Here is an 18830-nt window from a genome sequence, read left to right as displayed (position 1 = left end):
CCCACATTCTGTGTGGTGAATGATTAAGTTAGTATTTTCTCTGCTTAAGGTGCAGGCCAGGCTAACATCTCCTTTTGCTCTCCCAACTCAGTGAACTGCAGCCTACATAAGACCAAATCTGCCTTCTGTAAGGAAAACAAAGATAACTTAATCAAAGGAACCTTCTAACCCCCACAGCCCATCTCCATGACAACACGGTATGATTGGGATGATTCAAGCAGAAATACAAATTAACCATCTTTAGCCTTCAAAGCAAAGCTTTTTGATTCTGTGACTCCAAATGAATAGTTTATAAGTCTAATGGGATATAATTGCCCTCGCTTTTAGCTTTTATCTAGGAACTACATAAACAACTTAAATCTTTTACTGAGGCAAGGGTATACCTTCAGGCTCCATTACAAGCTTAGTGATGGTTCACTCATTGTTTCAGTTTTTTCCACTATAAGCTCTGATCTTGTAAGATAAACACAGGTTAGCTTTTGAACTCTAATTAACTCAGGCTTGTTTGATTTGCATATACATTTGATGCATACCAGTTTCTTAACCAAGTGTTTCCACTTACATTTAACCCTGTAATTTCTAAAACTAAAAGTTATACCCTAAAGTACATGAATTATGAACTAGATATTCACACCATTTTAATGTAGCTTCACTATACACAGCTAGAACTGAAGATTTTACCAGATCTGTGGAATGTATTTACTATCCAAAACATTGGGTGGAAAAGTTGTCTAACCACATTTGGCTCTAATTGCTGGGAGTCACTAATTAAATGTTTGGTTGCCGTAGCGATTAACAATTATGTACTACAGTGAAGTCTGGGATTGACATTATGAGACAGGATGCGCAGTAACTGATACACTGTTGAGGTTACATTAAAATGCCTCTAACCAGATATAGGTTTAATTATTGTTTAAAACAGTGCCAGAGCTGGAGTTCAGACTTGTATTAACAATGGATGTTTTAGTTACTCATACAAAGCAGATTGGATCTGTAAATGCAAACTTGGTACAGATTTGTGACCCAAGAGTAGTTTAACTGGCATGATGGGCCCCTTCGGCAATAACAAACTGTGTAACACTGCTTTTTAGCATGTGCATCACCACCTACTATTGCAACTCCTTGGAAGTAACACAAAGGAAGCTTGTTTGTTACAACAGCAGCAACATAATGTAGTTTTTTTTTTTAAATGCTGTAAATCACCCAGAGCGCAACAAGCATTTTAAAAAAAAAATTCATTCATGGGATGTGGGCATCACTGGCGAGGCCAACATTTCTTGCCCATCACTAGTTGCCCTTGAGAAGGTGGTGGTGAGCTGCCTTGTTGAACAACTGCAGTCCATGTGGTGTAGGTACACCCACAGTGCTGTTAGAGATGGAGTTCCAGGATTTTGACCCAGTCACAGTGAAGGAACGGTGAGATATTTCCAAGTCAGGATGGTGAGTGGCTTGGAGGGGAACTTCCAGGTGGCGGTGTTCCCATGTGTCTGCTGCCCTTCACCTTCTATATGGTGGAGATCGTGGGTTTGGAAGGTGCTGTCGAAGGAGCTTTGGTGAGATTTACAAGGTGCAGTGCATCTTGTAGATGATACACACTATTGCCACTGTGCGTCGGTGGAGTGAATGTTTGTGAATGGGGTGCCAATCAAGCGGGCTGCTTTGCCCTGGATGGTGTTGAGCTTATTGAGTGTTGCTGGAGCTGCACTCATCCAGGCAAGTGAGGGCATGTGCTAGAACAATCTTCCAACGGGCGGACTGCAAAACATCCCACCATTGCCAGCGCAGAAGGCATTCTATTAAAAGCAGTGAAAAAAACATGCATGCCTTTCTTACCTGCCCCATCAGGTGAGGTTGACAACTCTGGTTTCATTACACTGACATCTGGTCACATCCCCCCACCCCCACTGTCTCACCATTGGTTGCTTGACACGTCCATCATTGTGCTGCCTCACCTGTCACTCCAGTTGAAGAGCAACAGTCTCTGCATTACCCGATTGGATAATCCCTGATTGTCAGTCAAATAATCTTTTCTCTCCCCCGCCCCCCCCCCCCCACACCTCCCATCCAATATTTTTTTAATGCAAAATGTTTAAAGAAATTGCAGAAACCACACAGTTCTTTTCTAAGATGTTTCCCCGGTATAGTGTCTAGGAAATTAATCTTTAATTCTGTGGAGAGGCCAGGACAATCCTTGAGTGTTGGCAAAACTACCATCAGATGAAGCGGGAACATAAGGAGTAATGAGATACCAAGAGGGGTCGAACATTTGGTTTATGAAATTATCAAACCATTCTTAAAAATCATTCATGGGATTTGGGCGTTGCTGGCTCGGCCAGCACTTATTGTCCATCTCTAATCCTTGAGAAGGTGATGGAGAGCTGCCTTGTTGAACCGCTGCAGTCCATGTGGTGTCAGGGAATTCCAGGATTTTGACCCAGCGACAGTGAAGGAACGACGATATATTTCCAAGTCAGGATGGTGAGTGACTTGGAGGGGAACTTCGAGGTGGTGGTGTTCCCATCTGCCTACTGCCCTTGTCCTACTGAATGGTAGCAGCCATGGGTTAGAAAGGTGCTGTCTAAGGAGTCTTGGTGAATTCCTGCAGTCACTGTGTCGGTGGTGGAGGGAGTGAATATTTGTGGATGGGGTGCCAATCAAGCGGGCTGCTTTATCCTGGACAGTGTCAAGCTTCTTGAGTGGTGGGAGCTGCACTCATCCAGGCAAGTGCAGGACTGATAATCTGATTTGACTCTTCACTTGTATTTCTTTATTAAATATTTATTTCTCATAACCATACATTTGTTTTGAGTTATCTGGAATATATTTATGGCAGTTCTTCACTGATTTTTGCCAATGGAAACTTACTCCAAAATTTCCTGTGGGGCTCATTTGCTGGAACCTAAAAGAAAATGATGTAAATACAGCACAATCAATTGGGGTATTAGCGAGAGCACAGCTGCTTTCTACCTTGGTGCCTCACTCGTCAAGCCTTTTCGCTTTGCTGCACCTCTTCCTCTTTGTGGATAACAACACAAAGAGGGAGGGGTGGGTACGCTCATGGGGAAGACCATTCCACCTGCTTACTGCACCCAAGCACACAGGGTCGGGACAGGGTAGGTCTCAAAAATTTTAGGTGATGCCAAAACTTTCCATGAAACTCTGGGCCATTATGCTCGAGTTAAGGAAAACTTCATTTTACCAGTTTTCTTTAAGGGACACGCCTCAATTTGCAGTCTCACTTTGACAGGAAGTGATGTTGGAATTTTTCTCTCATGTGAAGTGAAAAACCTTGCTACCTTTCAATAATCTGGTTTGTTTCTCACTACACTGAGGCCGGCAGTTTCAACGATTTATCTCTCTATCTGTCTGTCTGTCTGTCTCTTTCTCCCTCTCTGTCCATCTATCTATCTACCTATCTATCAATAGATTTCCCTAGGAGTTTTTTTTTTTAGTTCATTCATGGGATGTGGGCTTTGCTGGCTGGGCCCAGCATTTATTGCCCTTCCCTAATTGCCCCTTGAGAAGGTGGTGGTGAGCTGCCTTCTTGAACCACTGCAATCCCTGTGGTTTACCTTTGTTTATATTACAGTGGACATGGTAACAAAAGGAGGATTTAAATGAACAACCTGTGTGTATTATGCAATTCTTACAACAACAGACTGTGCAAACATTATTGACGTTGACATGATAATGTTCACAAAGGAGAAGCCAAATGGCTCATCGCTTTCGGCCTTGTAATGATGAGTGAAGCATCAAGAACTCGAATAATGAAGGTATAATATTATATTGAAAATCTTTTTTATTTAGGGCATCAATCTAGTTTACAGTTAATAGAATCATCTTGCTCAATGGCACTTTGGTATGAATTACCATCCTGGAAAGAAATTCTACAGGCGCGTAGTCTTTTTTCTTTTCCCCTCTAATTGCCACCATCCAAGTCATCATGGTTATGTAGGATCTACAAGTAGCACAGGCTTAACTTCTCTTAAGTACTTTTTTTTTCCCTGATACAGAGCTTTTTCTACCACCCCACAGGACCTCGACTAACTAACAATGAAGTCTCCTGAAGTTTAGGCTGTCTTTTAAAGCTTCAGTTTTCTTAGAATTAAAATCCACAGCCACAGTGATGCAATTATACCCTCTCGATATTTTTATTTTAATAGAGTTAAATTAAACTGACAGAATATTGTTAGAGTTTTAAGGGACATACATGTGTATCTGGATATGTATATGGAACTCCCTTCTTGCCAGAGGTTTGTGCTTAATTTGGACCATCCAGATTGTGTGAATTCACCTGCTAAATACAGGGGCGCTGAGTTTTCCAAAAATATTCTAAAATTGTCTGAACAGGTTTATTCCAGGGAATTCCAAAGCGAAGGATCAAGGGCAATATTGCAATATCTCCCAGGTTACAGCAACATTGACAAAAGACAAGTTAAATCAGAAAGTAATGAATGAATGACATCAAACTTCACTCTGAGCACCGTTGGAGAGAGCTGCCATTTTCAGCAGCTCCAACGTGATGCAACCACCAAGACGTCTTCCCCTGCCCCCTCCTTTCAGTATTCCCTCCATGACACATTAGTCCACTCCTCAGTTACCCCAACACCCTCTCCCTTCCCTACGGCACCTTTCCATGCAAGTGGTGGAGATGCAACGCCTGTCCTTTCACCTCCCCTCTACTCGCTGCCCAAGGCCCCAAACACTCCTTCCAAGTGAGACCACAATTTACTTGTTCTTCTTTCACTTGCGTATATGACATTCACTGTTCATGATGTTGTCTCCTCTACTAGGGAGACCAAATGTAGATTGGGCAACCCATTTTGTGGAACACCTCCACAAACATGACCCCAAGCTTTCTGTCACTTGTCATTTTAATTCTCCACCCTTGTTCCCACTGTAACCTTTCTGTCCATGGCTGACTATGGTGTTCTAATGAAACTCAGCACAAGCTTGAGGAACAGCATCTCATCTTTCAATTTAGCATTCTACAACCTTCTGAACTCAACATTGAGTTCAACAACTTTAAATCATAAACCATACCTCCACTTCTTCTATGTGATTTTTTTTTCTCCTTTTGTTTTGTTGGGTTGGTCTTCATCTTGTTTCTCTCTTTATCCCTTCACGGTTTTTATGTAGCAATTCACAAGTCATTTGGACACTACCTTTGTTCCTTTACTATACCTATTACCTCTATCCTTTGGCTGTTGCATCATGAAATCTTTTTGTTATTTAATCTCCCCTGCCCTCCACCCTATCGCAGAGCATCTCATTTGTTCTTCCTGCCCCTCCCCGCTTCCACTGCTTGAAAGACCCTTACATTTCAATCATCCTTCAGTTCTAAGGAAAGGTCACCGACCTGAAACGTTAACCGTTTCTCTCCACGGATGCTGCCTGACCTGCTGAGTATTCCCGGCATTTTTTTTTTTGTTGTTCTTATTATCACTGGAGAGAGACTGAGGGAAATAAATGTCCTATATCGCTGACGTTACAAGAAAGGCCGAATTGAGCAAGAGGGTTGTGAGGAATCCTGATTTTGGTGCAGTGCAGGGATTGTGGGAAAGAAGAAGGCTTTTGTTGGAACTTAGAAAAACTGAGTGCAAGAAGTTCAGAAAATCTAACAGTATTGAAGAGAGAGAGGCTTTACAGGGGAAGGGGAAATCCTCTACCCAGAACGGAACCTAGCATACTCTTTAATAAGAGCCCTCAAGATAGGAAATGAGTGTTCAAATCCTGGTCAGGCTGGAGCTTTAGAGCTCACAAAGGTAATGGAGGCCACCTTGCCCAGCTAACTCATCCTTCTATAGAAGCCTATTTTTTGCCCCCCATCATAGCTTCAAACTGTTTTTTTGAATGGCGCTAATACTTTTGCCTCCAGTACCGGAGGATATGCCGGATATTAATCACTGAAGAAAAGCTTCCTGATGCCAGTCCTTTCACCAGTTTGTACAACAACTTATATTTACATAGCACCTTTGGTTTTAGTAAAATAAGGTGCTTCAAAGAAGCATTATCAAAAAGATTTGGTATCGAGGAACATTAGGAACTGTTAGGCCATATATCTTTGACCAAACTTTTGGACATAAGTTTTTAAGGAGTGTATTAAAGGAGGAAAGAGCTGGAGAGGCGGAGAGATTTAAGGGAGGGAATTCTACAGCTGAGGGCCTTAGCAGTTGGAGGCATGGCCATTATATTGTGGAGCTGATGCACAAGGAGCCACAACGGTAGAGCGCAAATACCTTGGGGGATTCTAGGGCTGGAGGAGATTACAGAGATAAGGAGGGAACGAGGCCATGGAGGGATTTGAAAACAAGGATGAGAATTTTAAAATCGAGGCAGTGCTTATAGTCAGGAATCATTGTAGGTTTGTGAGCATAGGGGTGATGGGTGAGTAAGGTGGGACACTGATAACAGAGCTTTGGTTGACTTCAAATTTTTCAGCTCAGCCAAAGTGGGATACTGAGCAGGGGTCTCCATTAGATCGTCAAATCTAGAGTGAAGGCATGGCTGAGGGTTTCAGCAGCAAAGGCTTTGAGGCAGGACAGAGTCAGGCGATGCCTTGGTGAAGACCTATCTTCCTATGTCCCTGCTGTCATGGTTTAACTTAAGCGTGTGTTCAGGATCAATCTTTTCTATTTCACTTAGTAACTTGTCTAAATGTATACGGTCTCCCCTCATCAGGGATGGGCAATAAATGCTGGTCTTGCCAGTGATATTCATGTACATGCCGAGAACAAATAATAAAAAGAAATTGCTCCTTTTCAAAAGTGAAGAGTTAGCATTTTTAACCTTTTCTCATAATTCAGTTCTCCAACACTAAGAGATTAGCATCATTTCTCTTCGCTGGTTCCCAAGTTTAGATATTTCCCTTATGCCTCTGTGAACATAACCCCCAAGGTGTGTCTTCACCTGAGTGTTTAATAGCTGCAGCATGACAAACAAGGACTTATGCTCTCTTGATTTGCCAATAAATTTGCATTCTGTTTGCTTTAGTTTCTGCTCTGCCAGGATTGGGTATTGTCAGTGTTGAATCCATCAAATCTGCCAGACCTCTTTCAGCCCTTTCACTCAGCATCATTCATTAAGTGCATGACCTAATTTTTTGTCGTAATGTGTAAGATTTTGCTCTTAACTTCCATAAATCTTTGGTTTCTTTATTAGACTCTGTTGCTCCCCACCCTGCTACTCCTCACTAATTTGCAAGGATCATCTGAAGCCACTGCCACTTAAGAGTTGTTGAGGTAATAGGCGGTACAATGGTGGAAACAGTTTTTTGGAGGCAGCCTTTAAAATGAAGGAATTTTGAGAGGTCTGGTTGAGGTCGGAGGTCATTGTGATGTCAAGACTTGTGATAGATAAAGAAACAGAGCTTATGCAATTTATATAGCACCTGTAATGTAATGTAATGAAAACATTCCAAGGTGCTTCACAGGACCATTATTGTTATCCTCCTGGAAGCCAGTCGGTAAAGGAAGAAACCAGAACCAAATCTTGTCTTGGTATATATTTATCCACAAAGTGAGCTATTACAGTTATAGCTTGACTCAAACCTGATGTCAGTAAGTATCTCTTTTTTTATTTCGCAACTACTGTACATGAAGGCACAGTACCACAACAGACCAATGTACAAGATCTTCTCATGACCAGCATCTGAAGTGCCTCTAAATTGTTGGTCTTAGAAAAAGATGTATAAACAGAAGCGCAGAGTCCATTTGCCATGTAAGATTCAACAAAGACTGATCAGTACTGCATCTTCAGCAGTTGTTCACCTGGACCTCTGCCTCATCTTTCATCTTTTACGCTTCAGCCTGCGCATACGCTTCTTCCGCCACTTAGCTCTCATGTTAACAAGGATCTCAAAATCCCAGAACCGAAAGCTAAGTGTCTCTTTATGTGTGCTCAAGTAACCATCCCCAATAATGCCCTCCACCTGTAGATAGTTAACCTCAACTGGTACAATTAACAATTACAAAACAAAGTAGAGCTTGGCCTAAATAGCCAAGTGGTTATGGTACTGGGCTTGTAACCCTAAGATTAAGAGATCAAGAGTTCAAATCTCACAATGGCAAACTATGAAACAATGTAACTTCATCTGAAACAGATGGAAACAGGTTTACTCAAAAGAGTATCAAGAGTTCAAATCTCACAATGGCAAACTATGAAACAATGTAACTTCATCTGAATAGGAACAAATGGAAACGTGTTTGTACTCGAAAGAGTTACATCTTAGGGCTTGGCCTAAATAGCCAAGTGGTTATGGTACTGGGTTTGTAACCCTAAGATCAAGAGTTCAAATCTCACAATGGCAAACTATGAAACAATGTAACTTCATCTGAAACAGATGGAAACAGGTTTACTCAAAAAAAAGAGTATCAAGAGTTCAAATCTCACAATGGCAAACTATGAAATAATGTAACTTCATCTGAAACAGATGGAAACAGGTTTACTCAAAAAGAGTATCAAGAGTTCAAATCTCACAATAGCAAAACTATGAAACAATATAACTTCATCTGAAACAGATGGAAACGGGTTTGTACTTGAAAGAGTTACAAAACAAAGTAGAGCTTGGCCTAAATAGCCAAGTGGTTATGGTACTGGGCTTGTAACCACAAGATCAAGAGTTCAAATCTCACCATGGCAAATTATGAAATAATGTAATTTCATCTGGGCAGGGCAAAAGATCCAGAAGGGTGCAGCGGAAATTGCATTTTCAGCCCCACGCTCCTGATCTATTGGCACCCGGTGCGGAAGGGGGTCGGGAAGGAGGAGGACTTCCTCGTGAACCTGCTCCTGGGCATGGCCAAGTTGGCCATTAACAGGTCCAGGCAGCGGGCGATCGACGGGGGAGTCCCGCCTGATTGTCCCTCTTCCGCGGCTACGTTCGCTGCTGGATGTCCCTGGAGAGGGAGCACGCGGTGTCTGCTGACACGCTCGAGGCCTTCCGTGCTCAGTGGGGGACTGGGGTGTTTTGTTGACCCCTTTAATCACATTTTGATTTAAAGTTTGTAAGGTTCCTTTAAACTTTGTCCTTGGTTTTACAGCTGACCTGAATTAGGGGCTGTGCCTGATTTATCCCAATTTTGTTGATTTAGTTTAATTGTTTTCATTTTAAAAGATTATCAAGAGTTCAAATCTCACAATGGCAAGCTATGAAACAATGTAACTTCATCTGAATAGGAACAGATGGAAAACGTGTTTGTACTCGAAAGAGTTACAAAACAAAGTATGGCATCGAGCCATAAGGAGATGTTAGATATTTGATATTAGATTTAAAGAAGGGCTAAGAATAGGGACATTAAAGATAAAGAGGTGGTTGGTTAGAATGTGAGAAGCCTGAATGAAACAAAAGGAGCTACTAATAACACAGCGTTAGGCAGTGGAGGGATGGATGTGGCCTTCTCAAATCTCCTGAATCAGGAGATCTGCAGGCCGTGTATCTCCCCTTTTGAAGAATCTTTGATTCAGAGCCCAGATTTTGTGCAAATGTTGCCACTTATGTGGCTGTATTTTCCATTTGATAATGTGCTGTCCTGATTAACCTTCGTAAAATTTCCAAACCTTCCCTGCATTCAAATCCAGTAAACAGACAGCGCTGAATTATTGCCCAGTCAGATAGTTATCCTGGACATCCGCCCTGCAGGTGCACTAAGAAACCAAGAAACTTGCTGATTTCCTTCCTTTTTTAAATGCTTATGATTACTGCTGCATGAAATTTCAATTTTGAATATGCACATTCATAGTTTTAGGTAGTTTGAGAATCGTGGAAAGTAACCAGTCAGGGATCAATGCATTTGAAACTAAATCGTTCAGGATTGTGATTCCGGGACTCAGGGTAATATGCAGTCCAGTGCTGCATTTACAGAAAGACTTGCATTTGTATAGAACCTCTCATGACCACCAGATGTCCAAAAGTGCTTTATAGTATTTCTGATGCATAGTCACTGTTGTAATATAAGAAATGTGACAATTAGCGCACAACAAGCTCTCACTAAAAGAAATACAATAATGACCAGGCACCCTGTTTTTGTGATGTTGATTGAGAGATAAATATTGGATAACCTCCCTGCTTTTCTTCGGAAAGGGATCTTTTACATCCACTCGAGAGGGCAGACAGGGCCTCAGTTTAATGTTGCACCCGAAAGACAGTGTAGCATGCCCCAGTCAGCCCTGCAGTGGAGTGTGAGCCTTGATTTTAGTGTTCTAATCTGGGACTGGGGTTACATTGTGGGATTCCAGGTGAGTTTGGTCATTTCTGAGGAATACGTGTGTTACTTATGTTATGAAAACTATACTGACCTCGTGGAGAGTGGAGGTCGGGCACTTCAACTCCTGACAAGCCTCAACTTTCCGTGCATGTGCAGACCGGGAGCGAGCTGTCCATGTGCAGTTTGGCAGTGTAAGCTCTTTGGGTCGAGGATAGGCTCAGCGTGCCAGCGGAGAGAAGAGAAATGGCATGAAAACTGCGGTCAGGTGACCAGAGCAGAGAAGCCATTGAGAAGAAAAGTCCCAGGCAGGGGACAGGGGGAGATCCCAAAGGGAGAAGGGATGGAGGGGGTGGGGGGGGGAAGTCCCAAAAGAAGAGCCCCAGAGAGGGGACAGGGACAGGGAAAGATCCCAGTTCAGTTTAAAAAGAGAGAAGCAGAGAAACAGCCTCCAAATAAGAAATGGGCCTCGGGGAACGGACTTCAAGTGAAGTGGGCTCAGGGGAAAGCCCTGAAGATCTAAGATGGCAGCTGAAGGTTGGTGACTCCATGCTTCGAGCCACTGCAGCAAAGTTACCCTTTGGAGCAGTGGTGTTCTGCTTAGCATGGCCAAAAAGCTGCTTGTGAGTCAGTGCTGGAGTGTGGACTTGACAATCCAGGGGAACGAAATCTGGAAAGAGGCAATTGAAACCCTGCGAGGTGGGGCCATTGTTGAGGCTGCCTGAGTTGGAGTGACTTGGAGAGAATTCCAAGGTGAGATCTTCAAAGGTGAAGATTGGTGTGTGTGTGTGTGTGTGTGTGTGTGTGTGTGTGTGTGTCTGTGTGTGTGTGTGTGTGTGTGTGTGTGTGTGTGTGTGTGTGTGTGTGTGTGTGTGTGTGTGTGTGTGTGTGTGTGTGTGTGTGTGTGTGTGTGTGTGTGTGTGTGTGTGTGTGTGTGTGTGTGTGTGTGTGTGTGTGTGTGTGTGTGTGTGTGTGTGTGTGTGTGTGTGTGTGTGTGTGTGTGTGTGTGTGTGTGTGTGTGTGTGTGTGTGTGTGTGTGTGTGTGTGTGTGTGTGTGTGTGTGTGTGTGTGTGTGTGTCATTTATCGTCGTCTGTGGTCTGTTCAATCACGGTTTGTCTACCTCATTTGCCCTGAATATTAGAGTATACAATACATATTGTAAATTGTTATTTCTTTATGACCTTGCATAGTAAAGTTTCATCAATCTTGTGGCTTCATTCACTTAGTGTCTTGAATCTCAAACTTTGTCTCCTTTAAACAATATGTTATTGGTCCCTAACTGGATATCATCAACAACCTGAGGCTCTGGACAATGATCATAACATTTGTGTTAAGTAACAACCATCAGTCAATACATTTACTAATGGGAGATGGTAACAGATTATACAAACACGTGTGCAGCTTAGCAGCACAGTGGTTAGGAAGTCTGCCACATTGATGTCAAATAACTACTAGTTTAACACAATTATCTTCCAAGAAGCACCTACACAAGCCTAGCACTAATACTTGTGATAACTTTTAGAAGTTGAGAAAATGCAGGAATGGGTTAGAACTTGTACGTGAGGGCTCCAGCATATAATGTAAGGGAAATTGCATTGTGCGTTTTGTCCTTGAGTCTTCCATACATACATGTACCAGCAGAGGGAGTGTGCTAGGAAAAGATAATAAAGGATCCATGTTGAACAGCTTGTGCAGTTCTAATTCTAAATGCCTCTGGCTGAATATATAACTGTTTCTGTCCCAAGAACTTCACATATCAATTGTATAATATTCACAATCTCATTATTTTCTGGTTGTAAAACATATTTTCCCCTTTATTTCCAAATGAAAATAAGTTGCCAAAAATGTCATTATTTGAAAGTGGTTTTGCTGGGGAATAGGTTTCAGATTTTGAATTGCTTCTTGTGATGCTTGGGTGTGACGGTTAGTGATTGAAAAGAAACTGCCAGTGCCACCTTGAATCTAGTCAGCAGCAGATCTATAAGAGTAATGGGGTGAATTACCTTTCTCATTTTATTCCCCTCACCCTCCCCTCCCCATGATGTAAAAGATCCCATGGCATTATTTTGAAGAAGAGCAGGGGAGTTATCCCTGGTGTTCTGGTCAATATTCATCCATCAATCAACATCATAAACAGGTTACCTGGTCGTTATCACAATGCTATTTGTGGGAGTTTGCTGTGTGCAAATTGGCTGCCATATTTCCTACATTACAACGATGGCCCTATTTCAAAAGTACTTTATTAGCTGTAAAGTGCTTTTAGATGTGCAGTAGTTATGAAAAGTGCTATATAAATGCTAGTCTTTTTAACCAAGCTTTTGGACCCTGTCATGATATGTGGCACAGCGTCAAATGTTGAATGATAACTAGTCCTGTGGAGCGAGCACCTTGGGACATTTTACAAAATGCAAGTTGCTGTTTTCTGGAGAAAGTAGAATTAGAAGTGAAATGATGTGTTGGCACCCTGGTTCACTGTGCCAGCCATCCTTGATTGATGGAAAATATCAGGCCTTGTTCTTCACCACCATGGGGAGGGGAGGAAACAAATTGCAAAGTAACAATACTGCAGAAATGCACCACGAGCAGCTGCCTTACAATGTGCCTAGAAAATAAAAACCTGTTGTTTCCGACGTAATGATATAATTCCCTTCATCTGTCACAGAAAGGTGTCCTCGAAGCTCACACAGCTGATTGAACGACTGCAGAAGAATGCAGATAATGTGGAGAAGAATATCTACAAGGTTGAGGAATGTCTGCTTCAAGTAAGTTTGAAATGGTTGCAATTAGCAATTGCTTGAATGATGATGTGGCTTCCTTCCGAAACCATATTTTTGCTGTCTACAGTTTTCATAAGTTACACCCAGGTTTTAAAGCTTTGTGTTAGTTGGCATGGGGGTAGGTTTGTGTGTGTGTGTGCCTATGTTTTTCTTTCACTCATTATCTTGTTGTATATATGAAGCCCCACCCTGCATTGTGTTAATTCTAGCACGGTGAGGCATTCAGAGAGGACTTGAGTTATTGGTTTGGTAGCTTTAGCTCTTATCAACCAATTGCTTGTTCCAATCAGGTCAGTTTCATAAATTAAAAATGAGTCAGCCAATAATCTGTATATGATGCATGTGCAGATTTAAAGTTAACCCCAACGTAATTCCAGTAATTCTTTGGGGAGTAACTGAAACACACATTTCAACCATTTCACAATGATATGATTCTTCAGAACCTACGTGGGCGGAGACTCATTCTCTTTGGAAGCACATTTGGGTACAATTCTTTTGTTGCTATTTTTAATGTCCATTATTTTAAATGGGTTAAGGAATCTTTTAAAAGGCACTTAATTACAGGTGAATATAACATAGTGGCTTAACTGGGCCAAAGAATATTGAACTTACACAAAAAAAAGTGCTGAAAACATTCAATGGACCAGGCAGCACCTGCAGAGAGAATTGATGAGTTAACATTAAGTACGGGCAGACCCTTTGCCAAAACCAAAGAGATTACATAAGAACAGGCCACGTAATATGATTCTATGCTTAGATTCCATTTGGCCCAACTGGTCTATGCCAATGTTTATACTCCACATGGCCCTCCTTCCTACCCTGTCCCCCATATACCTCAATTCTCTTCTCCCTCATGCGTGCATCAAGCCTCCCCTTAAATGCAACAATACTAACTGCTTCAACCACCCCAATAGTAATTTGAACTGTATAATAAATTCTAGCAGTTTACTGACATATATCATTTCCTGGTTTATCCCTGTGGCTGTTTTTTGGAGTGTGGGATCACGTTTGCCAGCCATCAATCCTCTGCCCAGAAGGAAAGAAACAGTTCGGAACAGTACTCTCGTATTTCCCAGTTTTACTGGTGTTCCGTTTTAAGGTATGCAAGACCTGTTCGGGCCAGTACACTTATTTCCCAGTTTTTACTGTCTTTTCCTCTTTGGTAACACAATTTTCCTTGAACAGAATATTGGACAATTATAGTTAGAGCTTTCACTATTTCTTCCCTAGTTTCCTGCAGGATCTTTGGATGAAAACCATTTGACCCAAAGCATTAGGCCCCAGTGATTCTTTTACATTTGAGTAATTCCTTTAAACTGGTCAAAAACTTTCACCAACTCTTCTCCATCCATTTCCGGTGTCTGTATAATCTCAATCTCAATCACCACTTCATCTAGGAAAACTGAAGTAAATTGCTACTCTTTGCTATCACCTTACTCTCTTACTACAAACTGGCCTTCTAAATCTCATGGTGGCCCTTCCTTTACCTTGATGAAAATCTTAATTTGCTTTTAGAAAGCCTTAGTCTTTTCATCACACCTCGGTGTTTTTTTTAGGCCATGACGGTGCACCTTGATTATTGGTTTGTGGATCTCCCAATGACCAATCATGGAGTACATTTGAAAAGGTCATAGTTCATTACCCATAATCCTGGCAGTGCACTGGTGGACGCACCTTCCTGTGTTTGAAGCAAAAAAAAGTCTCAAATTTATTCAAACTAGTCTTTACTCAATTGATTGAAGACCAGAATAAGAAATTCTGTTAAGGATCGCAAAAGAGAAAGCTGATTGCAGCAGCTGTTTGTGCACAAACTACAAAAGGTTTTTGTTGAAATTAGCCATTTTCTCATGAAAGAAGATTGCAGAATTAAGTATCCTTGACAGAAAGATATTCCCAAATGTGATTCACTTCTCTCTTGATGAAGAATCTATTTTTGAGAATTAGAAGCCTTACCTTGAATAGATTTATTTCCTTAAAATAAAAGCAAAGATGAAGAGTCATACGGACTCGAAACATTAACTCTGTCTTTCTCTCCACAGATGCTGTCAGATCTGAGTTTTTCCAGCAATTTTTGTTTTTGTTTTAGATTTATTGCCTTGCTCTTTTATTTATCCTTCTAGGATGTCAGGCGGATAGAGGAAGGGAAGGACTTCATATTCCGTGAGGAAACTACCAAGTTAATGGATGATTCAGATACAATACTAGCGGACCTTCAGGGTGATGCACAAACAGCGGTTGCTGAGAAACATCCACAGTCTGACATGATTGTTGAAGAGTAAGTGCATCCATTATTGTTATGGTCAATTCACATTAGAGGTAAAGGCATAAATCGATCATACAAATTCAACTCAAGTGAATGTAGACCATTGTTCCTTACATTGGTTTCTTCCTTAATTATGTAGAATTACATCAGAGTTACAGCACAGAGACAGGCCATTCTGACCAAAAGGTCTGTGCCAGTATTTATGCTCCACACAAGACTCCTCCCAATCTGTTTCATCGTGCCCTATCGACATCTCAGTCTGTTCCTTCCCCCTCATTAACGTATCTAGTTTCCCCTTAAATGCATCTCTGCTGTTCACTTCAACTACTCCATAAGGCAAAGTTTCTCCTGAGTTCCTTATTGGACTTATTTTCCTGAAGGGGGCAGTTCTTGCTGAGGCACGACTCCACAACTGCCAGGACTCCTTAAAGCCGGTCCACTATCTACAAGGCACAAGTCAGGAGTGTAATGGAATATTCTCCACTTGCCTGGATGAGTGCATTATTCAAGAAGCTGCATGCCACCCAGGACAAAGCAGCCTGCTTGATTGGCACCCCACCAACAAACATTCACTCCTTCCACCACTGATGCACAGTGGCATCAGTGTGTACCATCTACGTGACATATTGCAGGAATTCACCAATGCTCCTGAGACAGCATCTTCCAAACCCACAGTCTCTGCCATCTAGCAGGACTAGGGCAGAAGATGCATGGGAACACCATCACCCTCAAGTTCCCCTCTAAGCTACACACTATCCTGACTTGGAAATATATCGCCGTTCCTTCACTGTCGCTGGGTCAAAATCCCTAACAGTACTGTGGGTGTACCTACACCACATGGACTGCAGCGGTTCAAGAAGGCAGCTCACCACCACCTTCTCAAAGGCAATTAGGGATGAACAATAAATCCAGAGACAAAAACAAAAAAACTGCGGATACTGGAAATAGGAACAATAAATGCTGGCCAAGCAACACCCACATCCCATGAATGAATAAAAAAAAAAACTTGATATAAGCCTGGACAGCAAATTTGTCATAGAAACAGGAATCCTCGCTGATTCTCACTTTTGGATTACTTTTGGATGCTACAATGCATCTAGACTAATATCCAGCAGCATTTGGCCAATATAACCTGTTGCTATACGAAGTTATTAGGGGAGCTAAAACACACTTTACTTAAATAGTTTCAATCATTGAGGAATGCTGATTTCTACCATTTGAGAAAATGAAAGTGGAGCACAGGGCAATGTCTCCTTGGGTTGTGAACTCTCAGTAAAAAAGACTGTTTGTTTCTTTTCAGTATCAAGCAGTTGAAAGAAAGAATAAATAAGCTGCGAGGCGAACATAATAAGGTCTACAACCTCACCCGAACAGATGGAATTCCTACTATTAACTGGGTCAAAATGATCGAGGAGAAACAAGTAGGCACAAAAATCATCTCTCATACATCTCTAGACTCCCTCTTGTTAAGATTTCATCATAAAAGTGGGTGTTAGAAGCATTGTGAGTAACGTGTGTTATTGTTTGGAGCAGGATAAACACAGATTGCAGAATCTCCGTGAATCTAAACTGGTTTGTTTCCAAGAGTAGCACCTATTGTTATTGGGGATTAGAATCAGATGGATTTCCTAAGGTTTAAAGAAGAACATTTTGACCTAATTCCTAGGTTGTGGATCTTGTACATGTTTTTGAGTATTTCTGGAGACAATTGATGTGTGGGGAACACACTGCATCTGGTGGAATGCCAGTTTTACACTCGGTCCAACATTACTCACCAGTGAGAACAAGGTTTAAAAGCAGCACTGTACCTGACCCCTTCAGTTTCCCAATAGGTTGGTTAGGTTAACATTGCCCCAAGTTCTCATGTCCTATCCTATGTATGGAACATGAAGGCCACAACGTTGTAGTTGGAGGGTGGTGTTGGGAAGGTTGCTAGCTTCCCATTCTGAAATTGCTGCTGTACTGTCACAATGTAAACTGGAAGCGTACTATGTACACACAGTGAGTATTGGAAGTTGTTTCTCAGATGCCTATCCAAGAGGTTTCATATGTGCAGGAGCATGGAGTAGAGAAAAGTGAGTTCATATTGAAATGTACTCAGTGGTGATGGATTCCCTTGGGCGTCCTCCTGCTCAGTCCCTGTAACTTTGTAGAAATGGAACTCCCTTCCCTTCTTACCTATGTCCATTTACTCCTTCAGGCAGAACTGAACAACCAAGGCTTTGGCAATGAGCTGCCATTTGTCGATCAGCAATTGGAACACCACAAGCTCTTCACTAAAGAGGTTGAAACAATTGGGGATCATATCAACAAGAATGAAGACCAGGTAAAGCCGGCATTCAGCAGGTGAAAGGCATTGGTGCAGTGGAAATCTCTTACTGTATGTCGTTACAGGACATCCAGCGTGTTTGATAATCCATAAGGTGTCACATTGTAAAGTAAATATTCATGTGGACAGCAGTATAAATGGATGGGAGCAGAGCTGGACCAGTAACCCAGAGGCCTGGATGAATGCTCTAGAGATATGAGTTCAAATCCCACCACAGAAGCTGGAGCAATTTAAATTCAATTAATTAGTAAACCTGGAATGGAATGCTCAACTAGCACATGTGCTTAACTGTAACAAGATTTGCAACATTAACACAGGGGAGGAAATCTGCTCTGCAGACCCACAGCAATATGATTGGCTCTTAACTGCCCTTATATAGCCTAACAAGCCACTTGGTTGTAGGTGGCACATCACCACCTGTTCAAGATCGATTAGGGATGGACAATAAATGCTGGCCTTGCCAATCATGTCCGCATCCCTCAGAACAAATTTTTAAAAAGATGTTCCTGGTCTGCTGAAACAGACCGAGCCCTCATATGCATCGAGAGTGATCCTTCAGGGTTGTTTTGTAATGTTATTTAAAATAACATGAAATAAAATTTAAAACAGGAACAAAAGACCACAAAATCTGAAATAAAAACAGAAAATATTGCAAGCATAGAGCTGGTCAGGCAGTATCTATGGAGAGAGAAATTGAGTCACTGTTTCAGGATTCGTTTCAAGAAAAGTAATCTCACCTCGGGGGTTCAGCCGGTGGTTATATTGCGTGAGCTTTACTCTCGCAGTGCCAAATACCCAGATATGTTCTCCACCCTTAAATTGTGTAATTATTCACAATAGAATGCCTCCCCATTTAAAGCTTTTATTGGGGAAATGGCATATTTGCAAATGAGGTCCCTCTCCCAGAAAGTACACTTATCTCTTTAAATGCTTTCCTTTCTAATTTCAACAGGAATATATCAGCAACATCCAGCTGAAGTACAACAAACTATTGGTGAGTATGAGAATGGCAAACGTGTTCTAAGTTGTCTCAGCCCACATATCCCTCGTGCTTTATAATTGCATAAGATTGCAAATCACCATATTATCAAGAAGTAAGAAGGTGATATCTCAGCTGTGATTTTAACATCCGGAGAGAGTCTCACATCTTTAACCATTTTTCTTAATAATGTAAAGAGCTTGTTTTTTTTTTACAAAATGAAACTGATAGCATACACAGTCGTTACAATTCTTATCATTACGAGACACTGGTTGTAAG

The 18830-nt window shown here is 41.7% G+C and overlaps 1 protein-coding gene across 1 annotated transcript in view; it reads left to right on the top strand.

Annotated features, from left to right (window-relative positions):
• The window catches only part of ppl (periplakin), a 68488-nt gene that overhangs the window by 15671 nt on the left and 33987 nt on the right, over positions 1-18830 (top strand). The window contains exons 2-6 of the mRNA XM_041206243.1: positions 12866-12965; positions 15101-15255; positions 16544-16664; positions 17444-17569; positions 18525-18566. Coding sequence (XP_041062177.1) covers positions 12866-12965; positions 15101-15255; positions 16544-16664; positions 17444-17569; positions 18525-18566 — 544 coding nt within the window. The remainder of the gene's footprint in view (positions 1-12865; positions 12966-15100; positions 15256-16543; positions 16665-17443; positions 17570-18524; positions 18567-18830) is intronic.

Source organism: Carcharodon carcharias, chromosome 15 (assembly GCF_017639515.1).
Source record: "Carcharodon carcharias isolate sCarCar2 chromosome 15, sCarCar2.pri, whole genome shotgun sequence".
Classification (NCBI taxonomy): Eukaryota; Metazoa; Chordata; class Chondrichthyes; order Lamniformes; family Lamnidae; genus Carcharodon; species Carcharodon carcharias.
The sequence above is the reverse complement of the archived record's forward strand: the minus strand, read 5'-3'. Positions and strand labels throughout refer to the sequence as shown.